Raw genomic sequence first — 14304 nt, 5'->3', positions numbered from 1 at the left:
AGAGGTTTGACCACTGAAACCGCTAATTGGAGTGTTTGGTGGAGAGAGGTTTGGGAGAGAGTTTTGGGATGAAAACGCTAATTTAGAAAAAGCTCTTAAAATGAGCTTTTTCAATTAGCGTTTTGCAATATTAAAATTAATGGACTTCTTTAACCCTAATAAATAGTCTCTCTCTTCTCCTGCGTCAAAATTAATGCCCTTATTCGTCTTTTTGCATAAACCGCTATTATTAATCAGCTAATTTTTACCAAACAGGTCTACACAAACAGCTAATCAAATCAGCTAATGTAATCAACTAACAGCTAATATAATCAGCTAACAGCTAATTCCCAAACAGAGCCTTTGTTTGTTTGGGATATTTGCTTTTGGCTTTTTAAATTAATTTTCTTCTATGCTTAGAAAGAGTTATGTTGAAGATTTTTTAAATAATAAAAACTGAAAAAGAAGAAAAATAAACCAAGAAAGTGGGGGATAAAGGGACAGATGAGAGAATACGCAAAGAAGCTGTAGTGAGTTTTTATTTTATTAAGGATAAAAAAGGAACAACACAATTTATAGAACAAAAAGTAGCTTTATACTGCTGCAGTTTGTCATTAAAACAGCAACCATTAAAACAGCAACCAGTAGCTATTAAATTCTTTTAACCAAACACTAATATATCTCCTTTTAGGTTCTAAACAACAGATGTAAAAAGGTGAAACAAACACTTCTTTAATGTATCTAAAGAATGGTTTTAATGAACTAAAATCGAAAGGCAGAAGTTAAAGATGCTTTTTGCTAATTTTATATACATATATGTAAGAATTCATCTCTAAATTTAACTATATACAACTAGAAAGAAACACATAAATAGACCAATATGAACGAACCAAAAGAACCCAATTTAGGGAATTACAGAAAGGGAGGACAAAAAAAAAAGAGTGAGACGCTTGCTTTAATCATCATCATCGTCTTCATCAACTACCATCCTAAACTTCCTCTTAACTGCAGGAGTTTGTATCGATGTGCCAATGGCTTCATTTTCCTCCATGTCTGCTAATTCATCATCCTCTTTATTCACTTCTGAATCATCTGCTGGATTTTCACTCACATTGCCGGTGCCTTCAATTTCAAAAACATCTTCTCGACCAATATTTTCATCAATCTCATCAACTTCCATCTCAATGGTCTCGGTCATTACATCCCTAGGAAAGTAAAAAGCAACGCTAATTTAATATTCAACTTTCATCATCTCTATAAGGAAAGTCAGATAAATCCTAGGGACAAAGTCAATTATGCCCATAAGGTTATTGAATTAGCTCGATTTTACCATCACTCTGCAAAACTCCATTTTGTTCTCATTCTCATGTTTGAAATCTTAGCTCAATTTTACTTCCCTTTTTTAGAAATTTTTCATCGCTAATTTTCATAAATATTTACTAGAAAATGATAAAAATGAATTAGATTTTCCATAGTGAAGTTAAATTGACCTAAAGTTTCTACCAGGAAGACAAAACTATATTGTTTTATACATATAAACACAAATTTGATTTTCCCTAACAACCTTAGGAGCAAGACATCATTAAAAAAACTAAATATTATATTCTTGTTTTCTGTATCGGTTCTATATCAATTGATTCAAAAAAATTATAACTTCAAAATAGATTTAGAGTTGAAATATCTTTAAACTCTTTAAATTATTGTTATTTTTATCCAATATGCATTGAACTCTTTAATTATTATTTTCCAATATACACATGTTTATGATATATTACTAATTAGCGATAACATGACATATATGTGGTGGAGATAACATGATTCATAACTAAGAAGATGATTTTGTTAGTGATACGTTGAACTTACAAATGTTAAGGTAAATTTAAACCATTTATTTTTTTTATAAAAAGGGTAAAATTTGATAAAATACTAAATTTAAAAGTATTACCTTTCTGCAACATCTCTTGGAACTTCATCACCGGAGTTTTGCGCAGACATTTTCCTCTCAACAGATGCTTTATTCAACTTTCTGCTTTTTGCTTTTGAATGGAGCTTCCTGGTTTTCCTGCAATAGAAAGGTTTATCATATACAATGCAGAACGGTGCATTAACCAATTCAAAAACATACATATGCGTATAAGATTGCATGCGAGTTCAATGTTTCCCACGACTATTATGTCAGTGATTTAAATATGCAACATAAAGAAACGGCTTCAGCTTTCCCCTCCAACACCGCAAGGCAATGAAGAGACGTTTTTCATAGTGTATTTTATCCGTTTCTGACAAGATTTTTTTGAGGTTTTTGCACATGGATAAAGCGAGTCAATAAATGTCTTAATTATAGTGTTATTTTATTAAAATATCCCGACAAAGTATTTTTTGAAGTACAAAACAGTTTGTTAATAACATTGTGATCAACATTAAATACAAGGATAGACTTAGAAAATTCTTATATGTTCTCTTGATTTTTCAAGAAATGCTATTATAGCCAAAAATACATTTGATCTGAGCAATGTAGCCACTGTTTCCCAACTTAAGTTACATAGATATAGACTTACCCGAGAATAGAGCCCAAGCATTCATTATCAGAAACTTCTTCCTGTTCCTCCCGTAATGACTTATCACCATCTTCAGTTTTGTGCCTGAAAATTAAACAGGAAAAAAATGATAAAATTACTTGATTCAAGTCGAATAAGTTTGACTAGAAAGTTACAATTCAATAACAGTAAGGACTATGAAATTGAAATCCATAGGGGGGGAAATGAAAAACTAAGGTTGTCAAGCTTTTTTTAATATAAAAAAAATGATTTACTCGTTTATTATTGGTGCACCTCTATAACAATATTTATAATTAAAATAAATTATATATAAAGGAATGATTCGTGGAGCATTGTGTTATTTTTTAAAGTTGCTTATTATTGGACAATTCTTTAACAAAAGTTACCAAAAGTGACGTGGATGATTCAGGAAATAAAATATTATATTTTAATATGATGTGTTAAGTTTTGACACTCTTTAAAGCAACCTCTTTTGGAGTTGCTCTAAAAGGGAATGCTTATGAAAGTTCATCAGTAAAGACGAACTTCCCAAAAACAAAGCACAGGCTAATTGACTGTAAAAAGGACTACACGAAAATGGTAGTAAATTGTTAGTAACAGGCAAACAGACTAAGTTCAGGACTTTTCAAACAAATTAAGCTAATTCTACTTCTTTTTCTGCTCAGAAAGAGAGAGATAGAGTGAGAGAAATACTTGAGAAGGGAGTTTAGGAGGAATTCATCATCAGAATCTTCAGAAAACTCTCTTTCTTTCTTCTGTTTGGACAATCCATCAAAAGATTTGCCACCATCCTTTTTTCCACGCCTACAATTGAAAGTTAACCGTTCAACAATTATCATGATTTGGCAACATGAGTAAATTTTCTAAAATGCAAGAAATTTTCACTGCAACTTCTTTTGAATACTCTTTTCCTTTGATTCATCATACCTTATTTGTTGTCAATGATATAATACAAATGTTTACAGTAGTCAATGAATAACTTAAACCCTAAATGCGGAACAGGATAAGACTCGCTCAAATTAGCAAATTAGAAAAGTAAACTTGAACTGTACAAAGCTATTCAAGACTTGAACAGTGCATGTACAAAGAACAAAGTAATAAACAGTAAGAAGAAAAATAGATCAATCAGAAATAAAAGCATTGAAAGATCTTAGGCAAAAAACATGAATTAGAACATGCAGGTAGTATTTTCAAGCAAATCAATAATAATTTGCTAAGTGGAAAGTTTAAACAGACAATGAACATGCTTTAGCCAACAAATACGATAACAACATCAATGTTGACAGACAAATGCATCTTTTTAAGCTATATGTAAAGGAAAAGACGTGGCTAAAAGTAATCCCAAGTGACAGTGGCTTCAAAATTTGACTCAATAACTCATAAACCATCTAGGAATTTTCATAAATAAGGAAGAAAATGGTTAGTACAACCCACCTAGAATTAATGACAAACAAAGGAACATTGTGCGTAATAATAAAAAAATTCCCATACCTATTCCTTAGTGAGATCAGTGTTTCGTTATCAGAAGCATGTCCTTCCCCACCAGAAGAGTTATTTAGTTCCTCATCTCTTAGATGCACTTTTGTTTTAAGACCCCTTTGCTGAGGAACACATAAACCAAGTTGCTTCAGTTTTCGGGACACTTGAGCAGCTGTGAAAGAATTATCAGCACCCAATGCTTTTGCGATCATATAGCTGCATCGTCTATGTTCTTTAAACCTGAGAACAATTAAAAACCATGACATAAATCTCTCTTAATTCAAGGTGTAGTTATATAATACTATTTCTCTTTTGAGTTGCAGAACCAATAAAATAAGATACAACAACAAAGCAGTAATTGTTTCATTTTTCTAATTTAACACCTGAGATAGTTATTACTCAATACTCACTGCTCAAATAAAACTTTAATCATTTCCTCCTGATCTTTGCTAAAGGCTCGCACTCTCTTCCTATTGGTCCTGTTAAAAAAGACAGGACAAACACAACCTGAATTAGAAAAAAAACACTTTCCAGAACTTGATATTCTATAAGATGCACTTCTTATCATATGCCTTCCCAACTCTAACACTAAGCTTTGAAAACCTGAACCCTGAACAATAATGTAAAACTATCGAATTTTAAAAGCAAGGAAGCATATGAGTACTTACAAGGATTGCTTTTCTAAAGTTTCTTCAAATTCAGTTGAGTTATGAACATCAGTTTCTTTTTCTGTCCTTCCTTCCTCCTCATTTGGATCAGGAATAGATGAAAATGCTCTGTCAACATGCTGTCTCTTTTTCCTTGATGATCCTTTTAATCCTAGCTGCTTGAGCTTGTTAAAAACTTGTGCAGGTGAAACATGTCCTGCGGGATCTAGGGATTCTGCTATCAGACGATTACAATTCCCGTCATCCTTGTACCTGCAGAAATCATATCAATTAAAATGTGGTGAACAGAAGTGAAAGCACAGATTGTCAGGGTGGACCGGTGGTGGCGAATGGGGTGCAAAACAAGAAAAATTTAACCATCATGCGGAAGCCAAAAGGCAAAAACTGTACAACTAATTCATCATAACAGAAAATTAACCAAAAATACTGTCTTAATGCATCCACCACGAAAGTATGGATGTATTATCTACTCATGCACTTGTGCCAACACATACTTCTCGTAGAGTTCTTTTATTCTCGTCTCCAACTCATCAGTAAGAACAAGTCTTCTCTTTCTTTTCGTAACCCCCTGAACTTTACTTTCCACAGTATGCACTCCCCTACACCAGCCAAAAACAGAGTAAGGTTTGGAAATTCCAAAGCTAGAAACTGAAAAAGAAAAACAAAAGAAAAGTCAAGAATATTGTACTGGTCAGAATTTTCTCTCTCATCATCGCCGCTCTTTGACGAGTTATCTTCTTCCAATTCACCAAAATTTCCTTTCATCCTGGACAAGACATAGTTCACACAATTAAGAACTTTCAGCATCTTTACAAGAAAAGTTCAAAACATTATGAAAAATTCCAATTTTCCATGAAGAGAGGCTACTAGTAAATAGCCGAAGAATATCCGATTAAGTGGCTAAAAGCACCAAAAAAAAATTACAAAAAAAAATCATTTAAGAATACCGAAAGTTCACATTGTTAATTAAATCAGGGATCAAAAAGCATCTCACTTCTGATGTGGCTCATGAGAGATCACAACATCTGCTTCATCATCACCTAGTGCATCCGCTAGGCTTCTAGGAAACCATTCTTTTGCCTGTGATGAGCCAATTACTCCATCTGCCATTGAATTTCCCCAACTTTTAGTTTCTTTCCTCATGTGACCCAGCTCATGCAACATATATTCAGCATTAATATAATGGCATTCTTTCCGTGACTTCCAAAAAAGAACTTCCACGAACAAAAGGGGTTGAGTCTTCATTTTTTTTAACATTCTTCTGATCAAACTTGTTAGAAAATCAGTAATGTTTGTGTATTCCTTGCATGGACATGACTTTTGCTCATCAAGGATGTCATAAAATGTTGTGAGTAGTGATAACTGCACAAATTTTTCCAAACATGATATTACTTGAGTTACATCATATATAAATACAATGATGCAATGATCTTAAAATAGATTTTCTTATTTAACCTGATAAAGCATTGGAGCAAGATCTAGGTCATCAGTAATTCTGCGCAGCATGCGTATGATATAGTGATTGGTAACTATCGAATTACTCTTGTAGAATGTAAGCAACCAACATAGATTCCGAATGATGCTGTGGTTTGCAAAGGATGACACAAAGGTAGAGACCTTGAAGTCGACCTCACAGGTGGCAGCTACGTTCTCATCACCAGAAGAACCATCAGAGCTACAACTAAGCTCATCATCAGCTTGTTCAGTTGTTCTGTTATCTATTTGAAACAGATCCTGACCAAGATTTCCCATTTCTTGTGCAGCTATCTCAGGCTCTTCAACCTGATCAGTATTACCAACGTTTTCTTGATTGTCAGAAATTGTGTTCTCTTGGGCCTTTGTTGGTGATATGCTCAAATCATTTGGTTTCCCAGTATTAGAAGAAAGAATCTGATCCTGTATGGTGACTTCATCTTGAGATTGTTCTTTTCCGGTTTCCTTCTTGGCATCAAGTACTTTCTTCTTTCTAGCCCTCCTTGATTTCTTAGAGACCTTCATTTTTAAAAAAAAAAAAAAAGTCACTTTTGAACAATACAAGAGAAAGTTCTTCTAAATACCAGAAAATCTAATCATTAGTGATTAGGAAGGTATTACACAATAGGAAAAAATTGCAACATCTCAGAAGCAGAAATAAGCATATAAACAAGGACAACAGATATAGGTGAAAGAATATACGAAATTTCAAAAATTAACTATCGATACACATACAAGTGTGGAAGGAGGAAATTGCATAATGCGTATCCATTTGAGTCTACAATTACTAATATATGTGCAGAATATTACTATTCCTACATGATAGCAAGGTTACAATACCATAAGCATGCTCGCGAAATATTAGACAACATTAATTAGATAAAATTGATGTAAGTATCAGAATGATGTTTACATTATACATCAGATAAAGTTCCACTTTTTTGGTAATCAGAATTTAACAGAAGGATGAGGTTTAAAAGCCCAACCTCCAGCAGACAAGGTAAACACTCTGAAAAGTGGTCTACTAGCCCAACTGCTTTATATCATAACAAATTCCTTCACCAAGTACCCTTAAACAAACAGATAGTCAAGGGCTTTGCACAGAAGCAGAATGGTAAACTTCACTACATTCCTTACAGTATTCTTCTTACTAGAATACTTCTTAAAATCAGCTAAATGGATCCAGCTTTAACATAACCCTGTAGAGACCTAGAGATGAGCATACATACCCTTAATGTGCCACGTTTCTGAAGATCTTCCATCAGCCTCACAATTATATGAATCGTTTCCACCAAATCTGCAAGATCACTGAGAAGAAATATAATGAATATAGAAGAAGAAGCAAGATCTCAGTTAAACCTGAAACAACCACTGAACTCACACTAATAAATATTGGAAAATGTTCATGAGATGCAATTACGATTTGATCAGTGGAGAAGAATCTCCCATAGAGATAGAGAAAAAAAGATGGAAGTTATGACATTCAACCAAATTGATAATAAAAAGTTTAAAAGGTAGTTAAATAATGATCCATGTCAACTAAATGCTCCCTTCTTATATCTAGTAGAAAATGAAGTCAGAGAAATATATAAAGAGAACAATCAGTAGCAAGGAAATGGATGCTAGAAACCAGTAAAAATGAACGGTAATCCATGCAAACAATTAAAAAAAAGGGAAGTAGTTCCATGAGTTTCTGTAGCAACAATTAAAATGTTTCTCAAAAGTAAATATCCGATCCCATAGTTTCTTAAATTAAATAATTCTGCAATCGAGAGAATGTGCAGGCAAAGTTATCAGGTTCCAAAGAGAAAAAAAAAACCTTTTTGGTTGTTTATGAGTGTCAAATGTTTTGATCAGGCTCAAGAGAAATTGAGTCATCCCTTGATCAGTTTGATCATAGAATAACTTGTATAGCAGGACTCGAGCTGTTTGAGGCTCCCTAGAATGTTCAGGCAATAACTTAAGCACCATATCTAACATGAGGATCTGCAGAAAAGATAAGGAAACAACTTAGGCACCTATCCAACACGTAAACCTCTTAACGCAAAGAAAAAAAACATTCAGAGAAGATAGTAGCATTGTGCCACCACAGTTTTTATCCTAAATTTCATGACATGAAACTTCATAGAAGTACAAGCTTTTAGAATCATTTCCACATTAAGAATATGGTGTTATGCACCAGCAGCACATTAAAATAAATTAGTTTCTATTAGTCTGTCTTCCTCAGCGTCCTAGGTTTATTAATGTATCTTCCTATGTGTCTTAAATCCTTTACTTGATAACAAAAACTGCCTGGTCACTTGATATCTGTTTGGATAGCAGTTACAAAGTCTGGCCACTTAATAACTGTTTTGGACAGCAGTTACAAGTTACAGAAACAGGTCCTCGTGTACTAATTATTCTGAAAGGAAAGCAATCGTAGTCAAGCATTGTTGTTAAGAGAATTCGATGAGATTGAAGGGTTCTCTCTAATGAGCCTTCAACCATAGGTACAAATGAAATACATTTGCCTATAACTGAATATCATTAAAAAAAACAGTTTCATTTCTGTGTCATAAGATCATTTCTTTCTGACATTTGAAAAACTTTTGCTGGTCACTGGTCCACGAATTCAGATTAACCTGCACTTAATACCCACCACCACCACCCTGGCGTATACTGCATTCATGTAGGAAGTTTGGTTTACCCCAGTCCCCTTATTATGAAGTTAGATTCTATGATTCCTTATACTAATAAAAAAAAAAAATCAATTATGAAACCAGCAAGCACTCATCTGACAGATTATTGACAGAACATTAAGTTCTAAGGTATATTTTACCATAGTTTTCATGATAGAGCTTGCAGCTGAGAGAAATTTGTAATCTTTTGTCTCTTTCAAACCATCAAAAGCACTGCGCCACCTTGAGATGACTAGTAGAAACATTGATTCGTTCATGGATGCTGCGATTGGCCCACAAACATCACCTTTGAATAATGTGTGCTCATCACAATCATCAATAGAGCTGTCAGAATTGTCTTTTTCTATGTTTGGCTGTTAATTGACAAGTATCCACAAATAGTTGAATTATATCAGAGACTGAAGAAAACATAAATGAAACAGATCTTGATGGTACCACATGCCAAAAGAGCATCACTAAAAATAATTTAATTGGACCAGAAAAATAAGCACTTCTAAAAAAAATGGTGTCTGCAGCCCAAGCATACATAAAAATTTACAAAAATATCAGTAAGTTGGATATAAGCAACCATCTACCTTCAAAGTCAAATACTTGTGGTATTGGAAAGAAGTAACAAACTGAGCAACCTTGAAGAAAACAACAACATCTCTCTTTTGTACAGAAGGATGCTCCTTTTCAATGTCCTCAGATATTGTTTGCATCAAAACTGGTTGGTTTATGTCAAGTAAAAGCATTACAGTTAGATGCTAAAAAAAATAGAGGAAAGACAAACAAGCATTTTAAATCTAGAATAAATACCATTGTATCCCCCCGATAAAAACTGGTTGAGAAAATCATGCAGCAACACCAATATATCATCCTTTGTTGAAGGTACACTCCCATGGTCCCACACAATCTTCTTAGTCAAACCCCTTTTAACTTTATTATCTTTGACCAAGACATTATGAGAAGCAGAACTTGGGTTTCCTTGGTACACTGCCTTAGAACCATCCTATAGAAAACAACCAACATCGTGATGGAAAATAATATAGATCCCCTCAAACGCATTACCTTTACTGAAACACATACCATTGTAAGACGTGTAAATGTTCCACTAAATTGTGAATGACGTCTTGCATTCCGTAGTCTGGAAAGCCTTCTTTTCTCTTCTTCCTCTTCCATAATGGACTTAAGACTATCTATAGAAGTTTTGATGCCTCCACCCTACCAAATTGAATAAACCATATCACTGAATTAAATTATGGAATGTCTACACAGGAAACACAGAAAAAATATTCAACATACAAATAGTTTGAATAATAAAAACAAATAGGGGGTGGTAGAGATTTTCATTCTGGTTCGATCCTTGGGTTCAAGGTCACAGTTTGAAAGAATTATACCTAAGAAAGCCAATGTCACGTATAAACGTAGAGGGCATTAAGATTAATTCTTGATATGATTGTATTAGCTTTTATTTGGTTATTTTCCCTAATTGTGCTGTCAAGGTTGTTAGAATCTTGTACTAGCAATAGTACTAGCTGTTTGTCCTTTTGTGTAACTGTTTTGCCACCTCATAGCTGTACAGCTATTTATGGGAGGCCTATCTCATCATTGTACCCATGATTATGAAATCAATGATTATTTTCTCTCTCTCTCTTACTCATTCCTCCCTTTTCTGACTCTTCTCTATTCCTAAACCCTAATCCTTCCTAAAATTCTATTCTGCCAGGCTCATACCTGACAGCCAAGGTTGCTGATGTTTGGTTTCATTCTGAGTGGCATTTGGCTGATCCTAGTTCAGAGGTTATGGCAGCAGCTTGGGATAAAGTTAGATCTGTTACAGCGCATTCTGGCATTGAGGATACAGATACAGTGACCTGGAAGCCCACTAAGCATGGTCATTACACAGTCAATACTGCTAATCAGGTTCTCAAGAAAAGCAACAATGTGATGAGTTGGTAGAAAATCAATTAGGGGAGTAAGTATGTGCTAAGATATAGTTTTATAACTTGGCTACCCTTAAAAGGAAAATTGGCAGTTAAAGCTTAAATTTTTCAAATGGAATCCTAGTATTAGTAGAGACTGTGTTGTGTGATAATGAGATTGAAACCATTGAGCATCTTTTTTTCCTCTCTCCCTGTTACTGGATACATTTGGGACAGAGTTGAAGTTCAGTTTCCGATCCCTAATCATCTTCATTGTAGGAGAGACAAGTGGTTAGCTGGTTTTGCTTAAAGGCTACAGGAAAATCCTTCAAAGCTGAAAGTAGAAGACTTGCTTTGACTGCTTCCATTTTTATATTTGGTCTGCTAGAAACAATTTTGTCTTTTCTCACTAGTATTGTTGTTGATGCTGTTATTAAAAGCATCGTTGATAGTGTTTTTCTTAAGCTGTTGGGTAGGAAATGTAATTAGTTCTTTTTCTGTTTTTGGTCTTTTTTGTATTCTGTGTTTCTGAGTTGTTTGTTCTTAATAAAGTTGCTGATATTCTATCCCAAAAAAAACCTGCTGAATGATGCAAACCATTTTTCCCATTGTATTCATTCAAAAGAATAGCATACCGAGAATTTTGGGATTTTGGCTGTAAAAATAATTTCATTCCCAGATATTAAAATTACAAAGTAAAGACACACAGCTTATTATCTTACTGTTCCGTAAATTTTCCCGAACTACCTTGGCACAAACTTTTCTGCTTAAATAAAAAGAAAGGGAAAACCAACCTTGGAATCCTTTGTTTGTGCTTTGGCAATCAACTCTGGATCTTGACCCATGAAAATGTAATGGAAAATTTCTAATAAAAGTAAGTTATCTTGACGAAGATAGCCTTGAGAATCAGAAATATGCTGAGTTATAACTATAATCAGATCCGTTATATTCTCACGGAACATAAGTTCCAGGAATTTATCCCTTAGCGCCAAAAGATGAGATGCAGATGCCCCAACTTTTTGTAACAAGGAAATGTCTTGGATAGCTAGAATGTTGCGGAACAATGTGAGCACCAGCTGGACTAACTTCCAGTCATCCTCATTGAACGATTCACTGTGGCACAGGATGCCTGTTAGTAATAGAATAATTACGAGGCAAATGAACAGCCATATTACAAGAGTCTATAAGTTAAACTTGGAATAACATAACCAATCAAGATATTAAAATTAATAATATTGCTTCTCGTGCGTTGTTTGGTCTATGACATAGAGCTTCAGCAGACATTCATTCGTGAAGATCTTCCTTACCGTTCCAAATTTTCCAGTGGGCTTTCAAGTAGCGAAACAATCACCCCAACGGTGTCGCTATTTGTAATTGCAGACTTCAAATCCCAGAGGTACTCTGTTTGCTGAGGAATATTATGTGATGAAGGCTCGATCGGCATAGTGAGAAACACCAGAACCTTCACTGATAAATGAAAAAACGATAAATGTATGAGAACCAGTTCCCTCAGCCTCATATTATTGTAGTAGAAACCGAGAGAATATAATTTTAGAAACCTGCATTTAAGACCAAGCTTCGTTCAACTTGGTAGTATTGAATAATCGGAATCAAATCCTTGGACACAATCTTCCATTTACAAACTTGCATAAATACTTCTCGCGTATCAGGATCATCACGTCTTAAAAATCTCAGCAGATCTTTTAAATTTTCTGCGAAAATGATCAGCAACTAATTTTAGCAGCAAGTTTACAATCAATTTGCAATTCAAAACCATTACCATTCTCAATTCTTCATCCTCGTCAACCAAAATAATAATAATCTATTGATACAGAATTCAAATTAATATTTACCTAGGCAGTTCTCGCCCTTTGAGTAACCAATCCGGTTGCCTGGTTCATCCAATTCGTCAATGCCAAGACCAGAACAGACCAGAGACAGAGCTTCCATGCTCATCTTCAGTGAGCGTCAAGAGCTTAGGAAGCTGAAAGAATTGGAGAAGCTATAGTCGTAACGGATATCAGATTCGACGCGATGAAATTAGAGAGATAGAGGAAAAATATGCTTTGAAGTGTGCTTAGGGTTTTTGTGGCGCGCATTGAGATTGAGATGAAAATTTTCCCGCGCTTGAGTAGGAGCTTGGGATTGATGCGATCCGATACAGCAGGTACCAGTTTAATTATTTGAAACCTATGATGTGGCAGTACAGGAAAATCGCTTCTAAAACAATAGACCACTTTGCTAATCTATATATAATATAAAACAGTAACGATGGAGTTGAGATGTCACTTTATTATTTTTTACTGATAAAAAATATAATATAATATATTAATTTTAATTATATTATTATATTTATCTATAAAAAAATTATTTAAATTAAATGTGAAAATAAAATAATAATCTATATATAATATAAAACAGTAACGATGGAGCTGAGGTGTCACTTTATTATTTTTTACTGATAAAAAATATAATATAATATATTAATTTTAATTATATTATTATATTTATCTATAAAAAGATTATTTAAATTAAATGTGAAAATAAAATAATAATATTTAATTTATATACCACCTTTATATCATTAATTGTAATTATTAAATTATATTTTTGTTAATATTTATATATTAAGATGAATTCGTGCATCGCACGGATCAAAAACTAGTTAACAATTATTTAGCTACACCGATGTCCAATTAATAAAAAAGGCTTAATACATACGGAGCCCCCTGTACTTGATAATTTTTTTCATTTTACCCCCTAAACTCAAGGGACAACCTATTGACCACCTAAACTCCCCAAAAGCCACCCAATTTACCCCCTCATCACATTTGACCGTGAAATATTATGTCCCGTAAATTACACGCGCTTGACTTTGATCCACGTGGCATTCTCGACTTAAAATACAATTGCCATGTCAGCAATGTTTCTGAAATGACGTTTTTGCCCTTCTTCCACTGAAAGAGTAGACGCTTCAGTTCTCCATTGGAGCCATTTTCATTATCGATCAGACACAATGGAAGCAAATATCCATCGATTCCTCTCTTCATTTCACTTTCTTTCTCTATGCTTCTAAAGCTCCATTATTTCCGATCGCGAGTTAGGGTTTCTGGGCTATAGCGTATACTGGTTTTGAACGCGGACTGGTTTTCATCGTGAACTGGTATTGATCGTGGACTGATGTCGTTTGTGAGTTAGGGTTTATTGGATTCAGATACGAAGCTTAAATCCTTCATACAGGTTAGTGTTGAACTTTACCTTATCATATTCATATTACTTTGCTTGGATGATATTTTGGATGATATTAGCTTTTATTAGTAGGTTTTTTTGTGATATTTTCTGAACTCTGAGGGCAAATGATAAAGGGAGAAAAGAATATATGCATGTGGGTTCAGTTGTCAACTGATATGGCTACTTTTAGTTGCTTTTGCTGTGATGGGTACTTTTTTATCAATTGATTTGACTGTTTATGTCAAAGAATCTTATAGTTTTGCTTTTTTTTTTGTATTTGTCAGCTATCAAAATGGGGGATGTAAGTGTATTTTTACATCATGGTGGTAGGACAGTG

General features: G+C 34.0%; 1 protein-coding gene across 1 annotated transcript; it reads right to left on the bottom strand.

Annotated features, from left to right (window-relative positions):
* Positions 1-635: 635 nt before the first annotated feature.
* On the bottom strand, positions 636-12818 carry LOC136224468 (uncharacterized). The gene is made up of 21 exons (XM_066012817.1): positions 12590-12818; positions 12296-12448; positions 12044-12203; positions 11531-11849; positions 9901-10035; positions 9631-9823; positions 9408-9538; positions 8973-9185; positions 7974-8140; positions 7384-7462; positions 6137-6673; positions 5676-6043; positions 5370-5447; positions 5176-5280; positions 4682-4933; positions 4424-4492; positions 4026-4253; positions 3228-3338; positions 2535-2618; positions 1925-2041; positions 636-1184 (listed from the first exon to the last, which is right to left on the bottom strand). The coding sequence occupies exons 1-21, from the start codon at positions 12690-12692 to the stop codon at positions 935-937; spliced, it is 3852 nt and encodes a 1283-aa protein (XP_065868889.1). The 5' UTR covers positions 12693-12818; the 3' UTR covers positions 636-934.
* Positions 12819-14304: the final 1486 nt, after the last annotated feature.

Source organism: Euphorbia lathyris, chromosome 1 (assembly GCF_963576675.1).
Source record: "Euphorbia lathyris chromosome 1, ddEupLath1.1, whole genome shotgun sequence".
NCBI classification, from domain to species: Eukaryota; Viridiplantae; Streptophyta; class Magnoliopsida; order Malpighiales; family Euphorbiaceae; genus Euphorbia; species Euphorbia lathyris.
The sequence above is the reverse complement of the archived record's forward strand: the minus strand, read 5'-3'. Positions and strand labels throughout refer to the sequence as shown.

What these genes read in the sequence shown, in the direction of transcription:
- LOC136224468 (XM_066012817.1), bottom strand. Translation starts at nt 12,692, where the DNA reads ATGAGCATGGAAGCTCTGTCTCTGGTCTGTTCTGGTCTTGGCATTGAC. An exon ending in TTGCTCCAATGCTTTATCAG is followed by an intron (nt 6,044 to 6,136) that starts GTTAAATAAGAA and finishes AAATTTGTGCAG; the next exon opens with TTATCACTACTCACAACATT. An exon ending in CTGATCTCACTAAGGAATAG is followed by an intron (nt 3,339 to 4,025) that starts GTATGGGAATTT and finishes TTTCAATTGTAG; the next exon opens with GCGTGGAAAAAAGGATGGTG.